The 19,065-nt window shown below is 42.0% G+C and overlaps 1 protein-coding gene across 7 annotated transcripts in view; it reads right to left on the bottom strand.

Moving 5' to 3' along the window:
* Positions 1 to 15,888: 15,888 nt before the first annotated feature.
* Positions 15,889 to 19,065, bottom strand: part of HECTD4 (HECT domain E3 ubiquitin protein ligase 4) — a 188,764-nt gene continuing 185,587 nt past the window's right edge. For all 7 annotated transcript variants that reach the window (XM_077875703.1, XM_077875698.1, XM_077875701.1 and 4 more), the window contains one exon: positions 15,889 to 18,765. In XM_077875703.1, coding sequence (XP_077731829.1) covers positions 18,629 to 18,765 — 137 coding nt within the window. In that variant the 3' untranslated portion in view covers positions 15,889 to 18,628. The remainder of the gene's footprint in view (positions 18,766 to 19,065) is intronic.

Below are 19,065 nucleotides of genomic sequence, written 5' to 3' on the forward strand. Positions count from 1 at the left end.
AGCACATGGGTTGGGGCGGGGGAGAGGGAGAGAGTGTCTCAAGCAGACTCCCTGCTGACCCTGGGGCTCAATCTCACAATCCTGAGATAATAACTTGAGCATAAACCAAGAGTCAGATGCTCAACTGACAGCTACTCAGGCATCCCTGAAATATTTTTTAAAGAATTGTATGCACCTAAAATATGTATAGCTAAAAAGACTCAAGAAGTAATTTCTTGTTTTCTTTCCTCCCCTTGAAATTCTCTCCTAAAAATTGCTTCTTTTTTTTTTTTTTAAAGCTATTCTTCTGGTATTCACCATCACATTTCCAAATCATGGCATTTGACAGCATTGCTCTTATTAACCATTATTATATTTGCTTTAGCATTGTATCTGTAATTTTTTTCCTAAAGTCAAGTTAGAGGGAGTTTTGGATGTGGTGCCCTTTAATCACAACTGCTTTAAGTGTTTATTTCCTAAGAATGAGGACATTCTTTTAATTTAACCACAGTGCGATAATTAGGAAATTAACATTGATACAGTACTATTATCTTCTACAAACCTTTTTCACATTTTACCAATACCAAATTTGTCCCAGTAATGGAAAAAAAAAAAAAAACATTTTATTTGTTCTAATACTCAAGTATAGTTATTTTGCTGACAAGGTATGGTCAGCTGGTTCGTGTGTCTTTTTTTGGCGTGGCCAACTACTGCTTGAGCACATCCTTTCTGGCACAAGATACTCCAGGTTCATTTTGTATTTTCCTTGCCTCAGGGCCAGAATTCTCTTTCCCAGAAACCTTGGATTCTTTTGAGGAGAAAAGAGTGGTTAGAAACCATCATCTGGGTGCTTGCCATGTACATGAGGTTACTGTGTGGAGGCAGGAGTTAATTGTCCTCTCAGGAGACAGCTAGGAAATATGTGTGTTCATATATGTATTATGTATGAGTGTTAGAGATATGCATATACTTAATTTTAGGTCTGTGTATACCAGCATGAGTTCATAATCATACATCCAATTTCAGTCTGTCATCACAGGATTTGATTCTATCCTTTGCCTTCTCCAGCAATAAGAAATCTGGCTGGAGTTATTCTCAGTATGTTTACTTATTTGCTCAGTCCTCAAATACAGAGAAAGTGGTTTCAGAATTGCTAAACCTTACCACTATAGGAAACATAACCTACTAATAAACTAAATATCTGTTTATAACTCTTTTTACTTTATTATAAGAGTATAGTCAAAATGTGTTAAAAATTTTAAGTTCTGGGGCAGCCCCGGTGGCTTGGCGGCTTGGTGCCACCTTCAGCCTGGGGTGTGATCCTGGAGACCCCAGATCGAGTCCTGCGTCGGGCTCCCTGCATGGAGCCTGCTTCTTCCTCTGCCTGTGTCTCTGCCTCTCTTTCTGTGTCTCTCATGAATAAGTAAAATCTAAAAAAAAAATTTTTTCAAGTTCTTTTTTTGAACCCCACCCATCCTTTAGTGTGTTAGGTTATTCACTGGAAATACACTTAATCTTGGATTTTGTATTTTTAAGATTTTATTTATCTATTCATGAGAGACACAGAGAGAGCAAGAAAGAGAGAGAGAGAGGCGGAGACATAGGAAGAGAGAAAAGCAGGCTCCACCCAGGGAGCCTGATGTGGGACTCGATCCGGGGACTCCAGGATCACGCCTCAAGCCAAAGGCAGACGCTTAACCGCTGAGCCACCCAGGTGTTCCTATCTTGGATTTTTGTTTTTATTCCATCTTAGGGATTTCTCCCCCCACCCTCAGACTTGTTTATTGTATTTTACAGTATATGAAGTATTAGTATGGTTCCAAGTTAAAACTACAAAAGGTTTACTCAGAAGCATCCCTAGCCCTCATACCTTCCACTCTCATTCAACATCTCCAGCCTTTCACCTTGTTTCCACGCACTGTCTGTGGGCAACCAATCACATTAATTTCTATTTTATTTTTCTCCGCCTAGATTTTCTTGTGTCTTTTTGCCAAAATAACCAAATGTGTGTATTTCTTTTTTCCTCTTTTACACCAAAGGTAGCATATTATAAATATTCTTGAACTTTTACTTTTTTCACTTCACAGCATATTCTCAAGACCACTCCCATTTTATATATATTTATGATATACCTCATTTTAAGAATCCCGTCATTGTGTGAATGTCCTATGGTTTATTTGCCCACTTTCCTATGTGTTGTTTAGGTTGTTTCCAGTATCTTATTATTAAAAATAATGTTGCAGTTAATACATTCTTATTTTATTTTTATTTTTATTTTTTTTTGGAGAGAGTGCAGGGAGGGACAGAGAGAGAACAAGTGAGAATCCTAGCAAGATCCAAACCCAGCACAGATTCCCGTGTGAGGCTTGATCTCACGACCCTGAGATCATGACCTGAGCTGAATGAAACCGAGAGCTGAATGTTTTAACTAATTGAGCCATCCGGGCACCCCTTCAGAGAATAAATTTGTTTCCTTATTTGTGAGAGGCAGAATTTTAAGTTGGCCATGAAGACTCCTGACTCTTGATGTACGTAGCATACATGTAATGTACATGTACATGGTGCACCTGAGGGTAGGTAGGGCTGTGAATGATTGTTTTATGACAAAGGTGTGGAGAAATTTTGCAGGTGTAAAGTCTCAAATAAATTGGCTATGAGTTAAGGAAGATTATCCTGAGTGTGCCTGACCTAATCAGATGAGCCTTTAAAAGGGACTGGGAGAAATAGACCAATTTCTTGAAAATCACAAACTACCAAAACTCAACCATAAGTATGACACCCTTTATCAGATTTTACCAGATACTGCTATTCAGATCTTTTATTTTTCCTGAGTGAACTTTTAGTTTTGTCTTTCAAAGAATTTGTCCACTTCAGTAAGTTAAATTGGCACAAAGGTGTTCATAATATTACTTTATCTAAAAAGTATCTGTAAAATCTGTACTGATAACACCTATCATTTCTGATATTGGCTATTTTTTTTTCTTTTCTCCTGATTGGCTAGAGCAGTGATCCCCAAAGTTTTTCTTTCTTAAAGGCCAAATAGTAAATATTTAAGGCTTTGCAGACCATTACGGTCTGTACTACTCAACAATGCTGTTAGTGAACGTAGCCATGAATATTACCTACCTCACTTCCAGTGAGACTTTATATACAAAAACAGGCAGCTAGATTATGAGCCATGCTGTGGTTATTTATTTATTTTAAAGGTTTTATTTATTCATGAGAGACACACAGAGAGAGGCAGACACATAGGCAGAGGGAGAAGCAGGCTCCTCACAGGGAGCCCGATGTGGGACTCAGTCCCAGGACTTGTGACCACGCTCCAGCCGAAGGCAGACGCTCAACGACTAAGCCACCCAGGCATCTTGGCAACCATGGTTATTTTATTTTATTTTATTTTATTTTATTTTATTTTATTTTATTTTATTTTATTTTATTTTATTTTTATTTTATTTTTATTTTATTTTATTTTATTTTATTTTATTTTATTTTATTTTATTTTATTTTATTTTATTTTATTTTATTTTATTTATTTTTTTTTTATTATTTTTTTTATGATAGTCACAGAGAGAGAGAGAGAGAGAGGCAGAGACACAGGCAGAGGGAGAAGCAGGCTCCATGCACGGGAAGCCCGACCTGGGATTCGATCCCAGGTATCCAGGATCGCGCCCTGGGCCAAAGGCAGGCGCCAAACCGCTGCGCCACCCAGGGATCCCGGCAACCATGGTTTAGAGATTTATTGATTTCAAAAAATCAACTTTGGTCCCAATGATTTCCTTTACTGTTTTCCTGGTTTGATTTCATTGGTTTACATTCTGATCTTTTGTTTTCTTCCATTCTAATCTTTGTTTTCTTCTGCTTGCTTTGAGCTTTTTTCTTGTTCTAGTTTTAGGTCAAAGCTGAGATCGCTTGAGACCTTTCTTCTTTTCTAATGTGTTTAGTGCTATAAATTTCCCTAAGAACTTATTTGCCTGCATCTCACAAATTTTGGTGTTTTTATTTTCATTCAGTTCAAAATAATCTGATTTGTCTTATGGGCTATTAATATATAATTAGTTTCTAATATTTGGATATTTTCTAGATTTTTTTCCAGTGGGAAACAGGTTTATTTTCTTTTTTTTTTTACATTTGTTTTTATTTAAGACCGATTTGCCAACATATAACACTCAGTGTTCATCCCATCAAGTGCCCTCTTCAGTGCCCGTCACCCAGTTACCCCATCCTCCCGCCCACCTTCCTTTCTGCAACCCTTTATTTGTTTCCCAGAGTTAGGAGTCTCACATGGTTTGTCTCCCTCACTAATTTTTCCCACTCAGTTCCCCTCCTTTCCTTTATAATCCCTTTCACTATTTCTTATATTCCCTGTATGAGTGAAACCATATGATGATTGTCCTCTGGTTGACTTATTTCACTCAGGATAATACCCTCCAGGTCCATCCACATCAAATGGTGGGTATTTGTCCTTTCTGATGGCTGAGTAATATTCCATAGTGTGTGTGTGTATGTATATATATATATATATATACATACACACACACACACACACACACCACATCTTTATCCATTCATCTGTCGAAGCACATAATGGGTCCTTCCCCAGTATGGCTATTGTGGACATTGCTGCTATGAACATTGGGGTGCAGGTATCCTGGTGTTTCACTGCATCTGTATCTTTGGGGTAAATACCCAGTAGTGCAATTGCTGGGTCGGAGGGTAGCTCTATTTTTACCTCTTTGAGGAACCTCCACAGTTTTCCGGAGTGGCTGCACCAGTTCACTTTCCCACCAACAGTGCAAGAGGGTTCCCCTTTCTCCACATCCTTTCCAACATTTGTTGTTTCCTGTCTTGTTAATTTTCACCCTTCTCACTGGTGTGAGGTGGTATCTCATTGTGGTTTTGATTTGTATTTCCCTGATGGCAAGTGATGCAGAGCATTTTCCCATGTGCTTGTTGGCCATGTGTATGTCTTCTTGGGTGAAATTTCTGTTCATGTCTTTTGCCCATTTCATGATTGGATTTTTTGTTTCTTGGGTGTTGAGTTTGATAAGTTCTTTATAGATCTTGGATACTAGCCCTTTATCTGACATGTCATTTGCAAATATCTTCTCCCAGTCTGAGGGTTGTCTTTTAGTTTTGTTGACTGTTTATTTTGCTGTGCAGAAGCTTTTTATCCTTATTAAGCCCCAATAGTTCATTTTTGCTTTTATTTCCTTTGCCTTCATAGATTATCTTGCAAGAAGTTACTGTGGCCAAGTTCAAAAAGTTTGTTGCCTGTGTTCTCCTCTAGGATTTTGGTGGATTCTTGCCTCACATTGAGATCTTTCTACATTTTGAGTTTATCTTTGTGTATGGCGTAAGAGAATGGTCCAATTTCATTCTTCTGCAAGTGACTGTCCAATTTTCCCAGAACCACTTATTAAAGAGACTGTCCTTTTTCCAGTGTATATTCTTTCCTGCTTTGTTGAATATTAGTTGATCATAGAGTTGAGGGGCCATTTCTGGGTTCTCTATTATGTTCCATTGATCTGTGTCTGTTTTTGTGCCTGTACCACACTGTCTTGATGATCACAACTTTGTAATACAGCTTGAAATCTGGCATTGTGATGCCCTAGCATTGGTTTTCTTTTTCAATATTCAATATTCTGGCTATTCAGGGTCTTTTCTGATTCCATACAATTTTTTTTTAAGATTTTATTTATTCATTCATGAGAGACACAAAGAAAGAGGCAGAGACATAGACAGAGGGAGAAGCAGGCTCCATGCAGGGAGCCTGGGACTCCGGGACTCCAGGATCACGCCCTGGGCTGAAGGCAGGCGCCAAACTGATGAGCCACCCAGGGATCCCCATGATTCCATACAAATCTTAAGATTATTTGTTTCAGGGTAGCCCCGGTGGCGCAGCGGTTTAGTGCTGCCTGCAGCCTGGGGTGTGATCCTGGAGACCCTGGATCAAGTCCCACGTCGGGCTCTCTGCATGGAGCCTGCTTCTCCCTCTGCCTGTGTCTCTGCCTCTCATTCTCTCTCTGTGTCTCTATGAATAAATAAAATCTTTAAAAAAAAAAAAAAAAGATTATTTGTTTCAACTCTCTGAAGAAAGTCCATGGTACTTTGATAGGGATTGCTTTGAACATGTAAATTGCCCTGGTAGCATAGACATTTTCATAATATTCTTCCAATGCATGAGCATGGAATGTTTTTCTTTTTTTTTTTTTTTTAAGATTTTATTTATTTATTCATGTGAGACAGAGAAAGAGGCAGAGACACAGGCAGAAGGAGAAGCAGCCTCCATGCAGGGAGCCTGTTGTGGGACTCGATCCTGGACCCCAGGATCACGCCCTGAGTCAAAGGCAGACTCTCAACTACCGAGCCACCCAGGCATCCCATGGAATGTTTTTCCATCTCTTTGTGGCTTCTTCAATTTCTTTCAGAAGTGTTCTGTAGGTTTTTGGGTATAGATCCTTTACCTCTTAGGTTTATCCCTAGGTATCTTATTCTTTTGGATGCAATTATAAACGGGATTGATTCCTAAATTTCTCATTCTTCAGTCTCATTGTTAGTGTATAGAAATGCAACTGGGCAACCCTGGTGGCTCAGCGGTTTAGTGCCGCCTTCAGCCCAGGGCCTGATCCTGGAGACCCGGGATTGAGTCCCACGTCAGGCTCACTGCATAGAGCCTGCTTCTCCCTCTGCCTGTGTCTGCCTCTCTCTCTCTCTCTCAGGAATAAATAAAATACTTTAAAAAAAATGCAACTGATTTCTGTGCATTGACTTTGTATCCTGCCATATTGCTGAATTGCTGTATGAGTTCTAGCAATCTTGGGGTGGAGTCTTTTGGGTTTTCTTTTTTGTTGTTGTTTTTTCTTGTTGTTGTTTTTCTTTTGGGTTTTCTATATACAGTATCATGTCATCTGTGAAGAGGAAGAGTTTGACTTCTCCTTTGCCAATTTAAATGCCTTTTATTTCTTTTTGTTGTCTGATTGCTGAGGCTAGGATTTCTAGGACTATGTTGAATAACAGTGGTGAGAGTGGACATTCCTGTCGTATTCCTGATCTTAGGGGAAAGGCTCTCAGTTTTCCCCCATTGAGAATGATATTCACTGTGGGCATTTCATAAATGGCTTTTAAGATAATGAGGAATGTTCCCTCTATCCCTACACTTTGAAGAGTTTTAATCAGAAATGGATGCTGATTAAAACTTTCTCTGCATCTATTGAGAGGATCATATGTTTCTTGTTATTTTCTCTTGCTGATGTGATCATGATTGTTTTACAAATGTTGAACCACCCTTGCTTCCTGGGGATAAATCCCACTTGGTCATGATGAACAATCCTCTTAATGTACTGTTGGATCCTATTGGCTAGTATTTGGTGAGAATTTTTGCATTCAGGTTCATCAGGAATATTGGTCTATAATTCTCCTTTTTGGTGGGGTCTTTGGTTTTGGAATCAAGGTAACGCTGGCCTCATAAAACGAATTTGGAAGTATTCTGTCCCTTTCTATCTTTTGGAAAGGCTTTAGTAGAATAGGTATTAATTCTTTTTTAAACATTTGCTAGAATTCCCCTGGGAAGCCATCTGGTCCGGGACTTTCATGTCTTGGGAGGTTTTTGATGACTGCTTCAATTTCCTCCCTGGTTATTGGCCTGTTCAGGTTTTCTATTTCTTCCTGTTCCAGTTTTGGTAATTTGTGGTTTCCCAGAAATGCATCCATTTCTTCTAGATTGCCTAATTTATTGGCATATAGCTGCTCATAATACGTTTTTAAAATCGTTTGTATTTCCTTGGTATTGGTTGTGATCTCTCCTCCTTCATTCGTGATTTTATTAACTTGAGTCTTTTTTCTTTTTAATAAGGCTGGCTAGGGGTTTATATATCCTATTAATTAATTCTTTTGAAGAACAAACTCCTGGTTTTGTTGATCTGTTCTACAGTTCTTCTGGTCTCTATTTCATTGAGTTCTGCTTGAGTCCTTATTATCTTTATTCTCCTGCTTGTTGTAGGCTTTACTTGCTATTCTTCAATTCCTTTACGTAGATGCAAGATTAGCTTGTGTGTTTTTTTCCAATTTTTTGAGGGAGGCTTGTATTGTGATGTATTTACCTCTCAGGACCCTTTTTGCTGTATCCCACAGATTTTGAATGGTTGTGTCTTCGTTTTCATTAGTTTCCATGAATCTTTTTTTTTTTTTTTTTTATGATAGTCACACAGAGAGAGAGAGAGAGGCAGAGACACAGGCAGAGGGAGAAGCAGGCTCCATGCACCGGGAGCCTGACGTGGGACTCGATCCCTGGTCTCCAGGATCGCGCCCTGGGCCAAAGGCAGGAGCCAAACCACTGCGCCACCCAGGGTTCCCTCCATGAATCTTTTTAATTCTTCTCTAATTTCCTGGTTGACCCATTCATCTTTTAGTAGGATGCTCTTTAACCTCCACGTGTTTGAGTTTCTTCCAAATTTCTTCTTGTGATTGAGTTCTAGTTTCAAAGCATTGTGGGCTGAAAATATGCAGAGGGCAATTCCAATTTTGGTATCGGTTGAGACCTGATTTGTGACCCAGTATGTGGTCTATTCTGGAGAAAGTTCCATGTGCACTTGAGAAGAATGTGTATTCAGTTGCATTCGGATGGAAAGTTCTGTATATATATCTGTGTAATCTATTTGGTCCAGTGTATCATTTAAGGCCCTTGTTTCTTTGGTGATGTTCTGCTTAGAATATCTGTCATTTGCTGAAAGTGCCATATCAAAGTCTCCTACTATTAGTGTATTATTATCTAAGTATCTCTTTACTTTGTTTTTTTTATTTTTATTTTTATTTTTTTAAAGATTTTATTTATTTATTCATAGGGACACACAGAGAGAGGCAGAGACACAGGCAGAGGGAGAAGCAGGCTCCATGCAGGGAGCCCGACGTGGGACTTGATCCACGGACTCCAGGATCATGCCCTGGGCTGCAGGTGGCACCAAACTGCTGCGCCACCGAGCTGCCCTACTTTGGTTTTTAATTGATATACGTGGCGGCTCCCACATTGGATAGACCTTTAAGTATGATATAGTGTCCGTCTTCATCTCTTAACTACAGTGTCTTTGGTATAAACTCTTATCTGATATAAGGATAGCTACCCCAGCTTTCTTTTGAGAACCATTTGGATGGTAAATGGTTCTCCACCCCTTCATTTTCAGGCTGGAGGTGTCCTTAGGTCTAAAATGAGTCTCTTGTAGTCAGCATATAGATGGGTCTTGCTTTTTTATCCAGTCCAAAACCCTGTGTCTTTTGATGGGATCATTTAGCCCATTCACATTCAGAGTAACCATTGAAAGATATGAGTTTAGTGTCATCATATTACCTATTCAGTCCCTGTTTTTTTTTTTTTTTTTAATTTTTATTTATTTATGATAGTCACAGAGAGAGAGAGAGAGTCAGAGACACAGGCAGAGGGAGAAGCAGGCTCCATGCACCGGGAGCCCGATGTGGAATTCGATCCCGGGTCTCCAGGATCAAGCCCTGGGCCAAAGGCAGGCACCAAACCGCTGCGCCACCCAGGGATCCCCAGTCCCTGTTTTTGTGGATTGTTTCTTTGGGCTCCTTCTTTCTTTTACAGGATCCCCCTTTATATATCTTGCAGAGCCAGTTTGGTGGTCACATATTCTTTCAGTTTCTGCCTATCCTGGAAGCTCTTTATCTCTCCCTCTATTCTGAATGAGAGCCTTGCTGGATAAAGTATTCTTGGCTGCATGTCCTTCTCATTTAGTTCTCTCTCTCTCTCTCTCTCTCTCTCTCTCTCTCTCTATATATATATATATATATATATATATATATATATATATATATCCTGCCAGCCCTTTCTGGCCTGCCAGGCCTCTGTGGAGAGGTCTGATGTTAATCTGGTAATTCTCCCCATATAAGTTAAGAATCTCTTAAATGTCTCATGCTGGTTTAAGAATTTTCTCTTTATCGGGATCCCTGGGTGGCGCAGCGGTTTAGCGCCTGCCTTTGGCCCAGGGCGCGATCCTGGAGACCCGGGATCGAATCCCACGTCGGGCTCCCGGTGCATGGAGCCTGCTTCTCCCTCTGCCTGTGTCTCTGCCTCTCTCTCTCTCTGTGATGACTAAAAGAAAGAAAGAAAGAAAGAAAGAAAGAAAGAAAGAAAGAAAGAAAGAAAGAAAGAAAGAAAGAAAGAAAGAAAGAAAGAAAGAAAGAAAGAAAGAAAGAAAGAATTTTTATCTTTGAAATTTGCAAGTTTCACTATTAAATGTCAAGGTGTTGAACAGTTTTTATTGATTTTGGGGGGGTTCTCTCTATCTCTTGGATCTGAATGCCTGTTTCCTTCCCCAGATTTGGGATGTTCTCTTTCATGATTTGTTCAAATACAGTTTGTGGTCCTCTCTCTCTCTCTCAGCCTCTTCTGAAATCCCAATTAGACATATATTCTTCCTTCTCAAGCTATCATTTACTTTCCTAAGCCTTTCCTTGTGGGCTCTTTGTTTTTCTCTTTTTTCCTCAGCTTCCTTCTCACCATCAACTTGTCTTCTATGTCACTCTCTCTTCCACCTCATTAACCTTTGCAGTTAGAGCACCCAGTTTGGATTGCATCTCATTTAATCTGTTTTTAATTTTGGCCTGATTAGATCTCAATTCTGCAGTAATGAAATCTCTAGAGTCCTTTATGCTTTTTCCAGAGCCACCAGTAGTTTATAAGTTGTACTTCTGAATTAACTTTCTGACATGGTATTGAAATCCAAATTCTGTAACTCTGTGGCGGAGAGCATTGTTTCCGGTTCTTTCTTTTGTGGTGAATTCTTCCTTCTAGTCATTTTGTCCAATGCAGAGTGGCTGTATGAGCGGGCTGAGTAAAAAATATCAACCACGCCCTAAGTAAAATACACCCTAGATGTTTCCGAAGAGGTCAGAGACCAGAAAATAAAAAAAAAAGAATAGAATAAAATAAAACAAAAGGACCACTCGTGAAAAATTTTAAAAGAATGTAGTAAAAATAACAAGCCAAAAACCAAAAACAAAGAAGAAGAAAAAAGAAAAGAGAGTAAAAAGTGGGGGTGGGGGGGTGGGGGGGTGGGGGGGATGGTGGTGGTGAGGAAGTGGTAGTGGAGAGAGAATGTAGCCTACCTGAGGGGTCCTAGACTAGGGTGGTCCTCTTGGTTCTGAGTGTATTTTGTTCTGTATGTACAAAATGCTCAATCCCACATTTATATAAACCAGCAATATTATATAAAGCCCCAACATTGACCACAAAAACATAAACAAGAGAGGGGAGCAGAATGGGAAGGAAGAGAGAATATAATCTCACAGAATGAACCAGCATGGTGTTCCACTTGGTTCTGGGTATATTTTGGCATGTGTTAGGCAGGACCATTATAAGAAAAAAAACTAGGCAGAAAAAACAGAAAACAAATACCCATATCTTGTATACCTACCAAAATTAAATTGAATATGTTGAAGGGGATCCAGAAGTGAAACATATATCTAAGACGTAATTTTATTTTATTTTTAAAAATTTTATTTATTTATTTTTTAAACTCCATCTTTTTTATTTTTATTTTTATTTTTTTATTTATGATAGTCACACACAGAGAGAGAGAGGCAGAGACACAGGCAGAGGGAGAAGCAGGCTCCATGCACCGGGATCCTGACGTGGGATTCGATCCTGGGTCTCCAGGATCGCGCCCTGGGCCAAAGGCAGGCACTAAACCGCTGCACCACCCAGGGATCCCAAAATTTTTATTTATTTATGATAGTCACACCCAGGGATCCCTAAGACATAATTTTAGAAATATGAAAGGAAAAAGGAAAAAACTTAAAATAGTTGGTAAAGTATTGCAGTTAAGGTGGGAAAAGAGAAAAAATATTGGAAAATTTTAGTCTGATATAAAAACGAGTCGTAATGGAAAAAGAAAAAAAAAAAAACCCTCTAGTTCTAGTTCTATTTTCCCTCAGTCCTGGAGCTTTCCAGTACTGCTTGTTCAGTAAACTTTTTTTTTTTTTTTTTAAGATTTTATTTATTTACTCATGAGAGACACAGAGAAAGAAAGGCAGAGATACAGGCAGAGGGAGAAGCAGGCTCCATGTGGGGAGCCTGATGTGGGACTTGATCCCAGGTCTCTAAGATCACGACCTGAGCTGAAGGCAGGCGCTCAACCGCTGAGCCACCCAGGCTTCCCAAACTTGGTCTTTCCTTGTAATTTCTAGCAGTTCTTCTGGGGGAGGCATCTGCTGTGCTGATTCTTAGGTGCGAGTGACTGGGAGATGTCCCACCCCTTGCCGGTGCTGGGCTCATTATAAGCTGCTGTGAGACTTTTGTTCCCCAGAGGCCCTGCCTCTCCCAAGCAAAAGGTGAAACAAAGAGGGGAAAAAAAAACTGGCAGTGGCCAGATTTCCAGCTTTGGAGTCGAGCTTCCCGCAAGTAACTACCTGCAGTCTCCCAGTCCGCACTGGCCTAGATGCTCCAGGGCCAGTGCAGGTGCACTAATCACAGCTTGTGGTGGGCTCAGTGGCAGAAGAGTTCTCCCTTTCCTGTGCCCTCCCTGCTTCCGCCTATCCCAGGGGAATGGAAGATCACCGGGTTTGCCCATTTGGGTGCCCTGGGTTCTGGGGCCATGTGCCGTTGGACCCGGGCTCCCAGGCACCGCCTCTCCGGAAGGGAACAGGGTACAGCCACCTCCATCCATTGCTGGGATCTAGTGTAAAGGCCGCTCCGGAGCTGGCCCACCTAACCTACAGGCTTCTCCCAAATGCCCCGGAGGGTTGCGGCGCTCCAGCCCTTTACCAATATGGGACCGCAGTTTGCAGTGAGCTTTCCCCTGAGCGCCCCTCCTCTTAACATTCCTTCCCGGAATGTTGAGGCTTCACTGCCCCTCTTGCGATTCTGCCGGATTTCCCTGCTAACCACTTTTCTGTCAGGGAAAACTCCGGCATGGATTTTTAAAATTCCCACATCTCCAGGGCTGGGCTTTCATATCCTGGAGGCTTTCAACGGCTCTGCTTTAGCCCTGCTGGTTGCAGTTCCCCTTCCCTAATTCATTCCTTTTTTTTTTTTTTTTTTTTTGCCTTCCTACCTCATTAGAAGCGAAAACTTTTCTCTGTAGCGTTCCGGCTGTTCTCTCTTTAAATCTCAGGTCAAATTTGTAGGTGTTCAGGATCTTTTGAAAGTTATCTAGGTAAGTTGGTGGGACCATCTTGCCCCTCCCCCTAGATTTTTTAATTTCAGAAATGGGGTTTGAACTCATGACTCTGATTCCGAGAATCATATGCTGTCATGACTGAGCCAGCCAGGCGCCCCCAGATCATTTTTTAAGTAAAGCGCCACACCCAAGTGTGGTCCCTGAGGTTAAGACCTGAGCGGAGATCAAGTCGGACATGTGAACTGAGCCACCCAGGTGCCCCACATCAGGTTTTTTAATTTTAGTTGTTAAAGTGGGGAGGTTAAGTCTGGTTTCTGATTATCTATCACGGTAAGAATTGGAAGTGTCCTGAAAGCATTACCTTTTAGATTGTTATAAACCCTGATGCCAATTCTGATTTGGATGTAATTTTTCCCCTTGAAGCTTTTTAGGATGTGGTATTTAAAGACTTTCCCTTGGGGATCCCTGGATGGCTCAGCGGTTTGGCGCCTGCCTTCCGCCCAGGGCATGATCCTGGAGACCTGGGATCAAGTCCCACATTGGGCTCCCTGCATGGAGCCTGCTTCTCCCTCCCTCTGCCTGCATCTCTGCCTCTCTCTCTCTGTGTGTGTGTGTGTCTCTCATGAATAAATAAAATCTTAAAAAAAAAAGACTTTCCCTTGTATGTCTGTATGGATTTTTTCCATTTAAAGAGCTGGACACTTAGCACTTTGGAAACTTGTGACCTCTTGTTTTTCAGAATTATCTTGTGTTATTTTGGTAGTTTCTCTCATTTTCTCTTTGCAGAATTCCAATGATAGTTGGATGTTGGCCCTCTTTGATCCTTTTTTTCTTTCATAGTCTTTTTACCCTACTTTATGGGAGAGTTCCTCAACTTTATCCTTTCATCCTTACATTAAATGTTTCTGATATTTCCAAAACCTTTTATTCTCTCCACAGCCTTTTACTCAATGGGTGCAGTACTTTAAAGGTTTTTTGTTTTTTTTTTGTTTTTTTTTTTTAAGTAATCTCTACATTCAGTGTGGGGCTCAAATTCACAACATGACCAAGAGTTGCATGCTTCATTGAGCCAGCCAGACATCCTGATGCACTACCTGTTCTCATACTTTGTGCCATAGTTGTTTCTTAGATATCTTGTTCAACTCTGTAATTTTTATTTTGGTGTATTATAGACTTTTCCTCAAATCTGTTTCTTGGCTGTCTCTAAGACTGGGGCACTAAAAATGAGAAGCTTCCTTAACTGTTCACTGTAGGGCAACAGGCTGGTATTTTCACTGGAGAGCTCCTGCTGTCAGAATCTGTAGCTGCCTGAGTCCAAAAAAGGGTCTTCCAGGCTGCTGTGTAAGCCTAGGGTGGGGCTGGAGTCTCAGCTGCTCAGGTGGTTTCTCCTGGGTAGGACTTCTGGCTTTCTTCAGGGTGATGGGGTTGAAATTCTGCACCTTAATATGAATTTACAATCTTTGTTTTTCTCCTGGCACATGGGGCCTCTGATTCCTTCTTCCCTTTACAGTGTTTCATTTTTTTGAGGAAGGTACAAATAAGATTGCTTCCCATGATGTGCTCTTAAGTCATTTATTCTTCCGATAGTTGTTCTTTCAGAAATTGTGGATTGAAATGATTTTAGTTTCATGATGATAGAATGTGTGCTTTTATTTCTTGATGTTCTCATTTTGGTATACCTGTATTTTATGGTGGTGGTGGGAGGACACTGAGGCATTGGGATTTTTTGTTTTGTTTTGTTTTTTAAGTAGGCACACCATGCCCAACATGGGGCTTAAGCTTGACCCTTAGAGCAAGAGTGGCATACTTTACTGAAGTAGCCAGGTGCCCTGGAGTACTTGTATTTTTAAGAAACTATCCATACCGTAGCACATCCCTATAGAAAAGTGCATGGTAATATGCAGCTCACTGTGAACACATAATCTGTCCTCACCACCCATATCAAAAACATTAACCAAGACACCAGAACACCCCAGACTCCCATTCTCTTCTGGGACCCAAGACAACCACTATCTTGACTTTTAATGTTAAAATAGATCAGTTACTTTTCACCATTTTCACTATTAAATGTTTTGATATTGATCTAATGCTTGATTTCTTTTGTTGAACACTGTGTTTATGACTCATTCACATGGTTGCATGTAGCGATTGTTTGCTTTCCTTCCTCTACAGTATTCCAGTGTGTGCCAATGTGGCTATTACTATTACTGCTGTGAACATTCTATACACGACTTTTGGTGAACATGTGTATGTATTCTGTTGGATTACACCTAGGAGATTGCTGGCTTTAGGGGATGTGTAGTGGAGGGTACCAGTTTTCCAAAGGAATTGTTGGTTACCTTCCCCACATCAGTATGTGGTTGGTTCCACATATTCCCCCAACCATAGTATTGTCTTTCTAGCCCTTTTTGGTGGTAGCTGTATAGATTTTTTTGTGATTTTATTATGCATTTCCCTGATGAGTAATGAGGATGGATGCCATCTATTATTGGATAATGTAGTTTTGAATATACTTGCTTTTTTTAAAGAAGGAACTCTTTTAAAAAAAGATGGCCTCAGCCATTCTGGAGAGGAGAATCATTGCTGTGCTCAGCAAGGTGTCTCCAGTTGAGGCACCTCACTCCCCAGTTTCTCTTGTCCCACAGACGTCTTCTCTTAGCTGTGAGTGGTTGTTTTTGCTGTTTCTAGCACCCTGAGGCAACAGACAGAAGGAAAAGTTGCTTGTTCCTCATCCAAGAGGACTCTTGCTCTTCCTATAATAAAGACATAGGTGGGACACTTCCACTAAAAGTTAGCATTTATTAAGTACAAGTAAGGTACGGTCAAAGGAAAAAGAATTAAGTGGGTCTGTGGGAGGATTCCCATGGAGCAGGAGGAGGTGATAAGCAGGTCAAGGAGACTGGATTTTCCTGAATGCAGACCACAGGGTTCCCTTTGGGGGTGGCAAGGGACAGTTGTGCAAGAAGAGGACAGAACCATGGATCTTAGGAAAGCAGCACGAAGTCTTTTTATCTTCTCTGCATTTCCCATACAGTAGATAGTAGATAAATCCACTGCCAGCTCCCAAGGGAGGATATGTGGCCTAGACTCTTCCAATGCAATGATCCACTTGAGGAAAATCCTCACACTGGCATAAGAGGCTATACAGGAGCTCTACTATGAGCAGAGGACAGAACATGCAGTTAGGTTTAGCTCCAACTTTGGATTTCCATCCCTTCAATCACACTTCCTATCTGAAAACCAGCCTCAAAGAGTCAAATGGGAGGAAGGGGTAGTTTATAAGCATGATGGAGTAAGAATCACATCCAGTACGGAGGCCAAATTCCCAAACACTGGCCAGCACTTCAGTAGCACAGCCATCTAAGCCTGTCAGCCTCTGAGTCTTTTCAGTGAGTAGATGATCACACAACTCTTCAGGTAGATCAAAATTAGATGAAGGTTATTTATTGGTGCGACTTTTTTCCTGTAGTGAGCTTCCTTTACACAGCAATGGTGTAAATAGCATCAAACTGAATGAAAACTTTGTTAAATGCAACCATAAATAATTATAATAAATATACATCAAGTAACTTTACAGCACACTTTTTTTTTTCTTTTTTTTTTTTTTTTTCTTTCTTTTTTTTTTTTAGGGCCAAGGTTTGAATCGGTCTGGACCTCTCAATGTGCTCTCTGGGAGAAGCAGTCATGTTAGCAGCAGCATCTCACTCACAGCTGTCACCAAGTGATGGGCCAAAAGAAGCTTCCCAAACCCCCTTTGGGGAGGTAGCTGACAATTCGGAGTCCATTCAAGGGATGGGAAGGATTGGAAGGGACCAAGAATGTAAAAATACAGAGAGGAAGAACCACGTCTTCTAATCCAGAGGCTCTTTCGTTATGCAGAAATAAGAGGATCCTTGTCAGGACTACATCCTGGTGTGACCTCCACTCAATGGGGCTCTCACCGCTAGGAGGCAGCAGCCAACCCTCTTCCTTTCAAGCAGGGAAACTGCTTGCAGGCGCTCACCTCCATACCGGACTGCTCCTGCATCAAATGTAACCAATGCAGCCAGAAGGATTAATCCGGTTTTAGCTTTTCCTTAGGTTGGGGAATCACTTCTATTAATGGTCCTTTATGCATTTCCTAAGAATAAGAGGGAGGAGATGGATCCTAATGGCTCTAACTCTAAAATCCATACATCTTTCTGACAGGCCAGGGCCACAGCAGAGAAAGAAGCACAGCTTTCTCTCCCCAGCATTCACACTCCAGAGCCTTCTAGTCAGCACGCACTCCAAACTTTCAGTATTCACAATATTATACAATAAATACAGTGATGCAATTCCATGAGAACTGGCAGGGCCCTAAATGACAGTGTCCAACAAGATGGCATATGCTGCTTGTGAACAAAGTACCATCGGACAAAGACCTGTTTGGGGCACGAATGCACTGGGGGCAGTGGGTGAGCATGGAGCAGCTCAGCCCTGGCACACACGTTCACACGGGGTGGCAAGGGGGTGTGGGGTGGGTCTGGCCCAAGGGGCAGAATGACCCCACAGTGGGCCTTGGAAGGTCTTAGTCACTGAAGTTTACCCTGAATTGAGCAGAGCACCTCAGTCAGCTCTTTTTAAAATGGGGTGAGGCCCGTTCACAAACACTATGGTGAAGGTGGGCTGCTTCTGAGTATAAAACGGGGGGTTGGCTTGAATCATGTGCTTTCCTGTTCAGAATCTCAGAAAAAGGCCCCACTCGAGCACTGTCCCTCCTCCTTGTAGTGTCCCCCTCTGCTCCTGGAGCTAGACACGCCTGGCTATGCGCTAGGGTCAGGATGGACCTGTGGGCTTCTTGGAACACGCAGCAGAGAACTGTCAGACCAGAGGCCCAGAAGGGACAGCTGAGAGTTGTCTGGGGGGAGAAGGGATGGGGGAACCACTGGGGGCTTTTCCTCAGGAAAATACAGCCGATGAACCACATTCCAGAGCCAGAAGATTAACACGGGAAGCTTTCCCGGTGTAAGCCTCCCATGTCTGAGTAACTGACCCGGCCACCTCAAGATGCAAGGAGGGCTGCAGGAGCTGCGTCCAGGATCAACCAGCTCAAGGCAGGAGGGGCAGGGCCACAGGCTTAGTTGTGAAGATGCTCTGCAGAGAACAGGATGCATTTCCTGTGTGGCCATTGGCATCTCACCCCCGTCCCCCCCCCCACTCCCTGCTGGGTGGAACTAACCGGGGGCCTTTCAGCATCAGAATCCAGTGGCCATGAAAGACAATGTCCAGGAAGATCAAATGAGACACAGGCTGCCTGGGCACTAAGCTATCCTACAAACATACCACAAACAGGTAGTAAAAGAACCAACCCATCACGAAACATACAAATACAAAAGGTTAAGTCTTCCAGGAAGCCCTGGAATGTGGACAGGAGTTCAGAAAAGCAAAATGTCGCCAACTCCTCACGTAGGGCCTGGAGAGACGTGCCCTCAGTGGCAGGCTTCCCAAGCTGGCGGAGTGGTGCCTCAGTGACGGATTCACTCTGGGGCTCCCTTCCCTCAGCCACTTAGGGGGTCTTCACGGTAGTGAATGGCACAACGAAGTTTCTCCAGCATGATTTCCAGAGAGGAGTACTGGGGAAGTTTGATCATGAACATGCAGGTCTCCACTCGGATGTAGCGAGAGTCTGGGGAACCTGCAAAAAACCCCGCCAGGCCAGTATTAGGAGGCTGGGTTACGATCCCAGAGAGGCCTTCTCTGGGCAGCTCTAAACCAACCCCAAGGCCCAGCAGGAGGAGAGGCAGGGCGGGGGCAAAAGATTTCCGAGGAGAGAATGGCAGACACAACCGTTGTACAGCACAGGCACCACTGCTGACTTGTGAGGGACTCTGGTTGTACATAGGTTTGTTTGGCCAGCAGAGGGCTTTATTTTATTTTTCCTACATTTAAAAATTGGAGGGATGCCTGGGTGGCTCAGCAACTGAGCATCTGCCTT

Source organism: Canis aureus, chromosome 27 (assembly GCF_053574225.1).
Source record: "Canis aureus isolate CA01 chromosome 27, VMU_Caureus_v.1.0, whole genome shotgun sequence".
In the NCBI taxonomy this organism is placed as follows: Eukaryota; Metazoa; Chordata; class Mammalia; order Carnivora; family Canidae; genus Canis; species Canis aureus.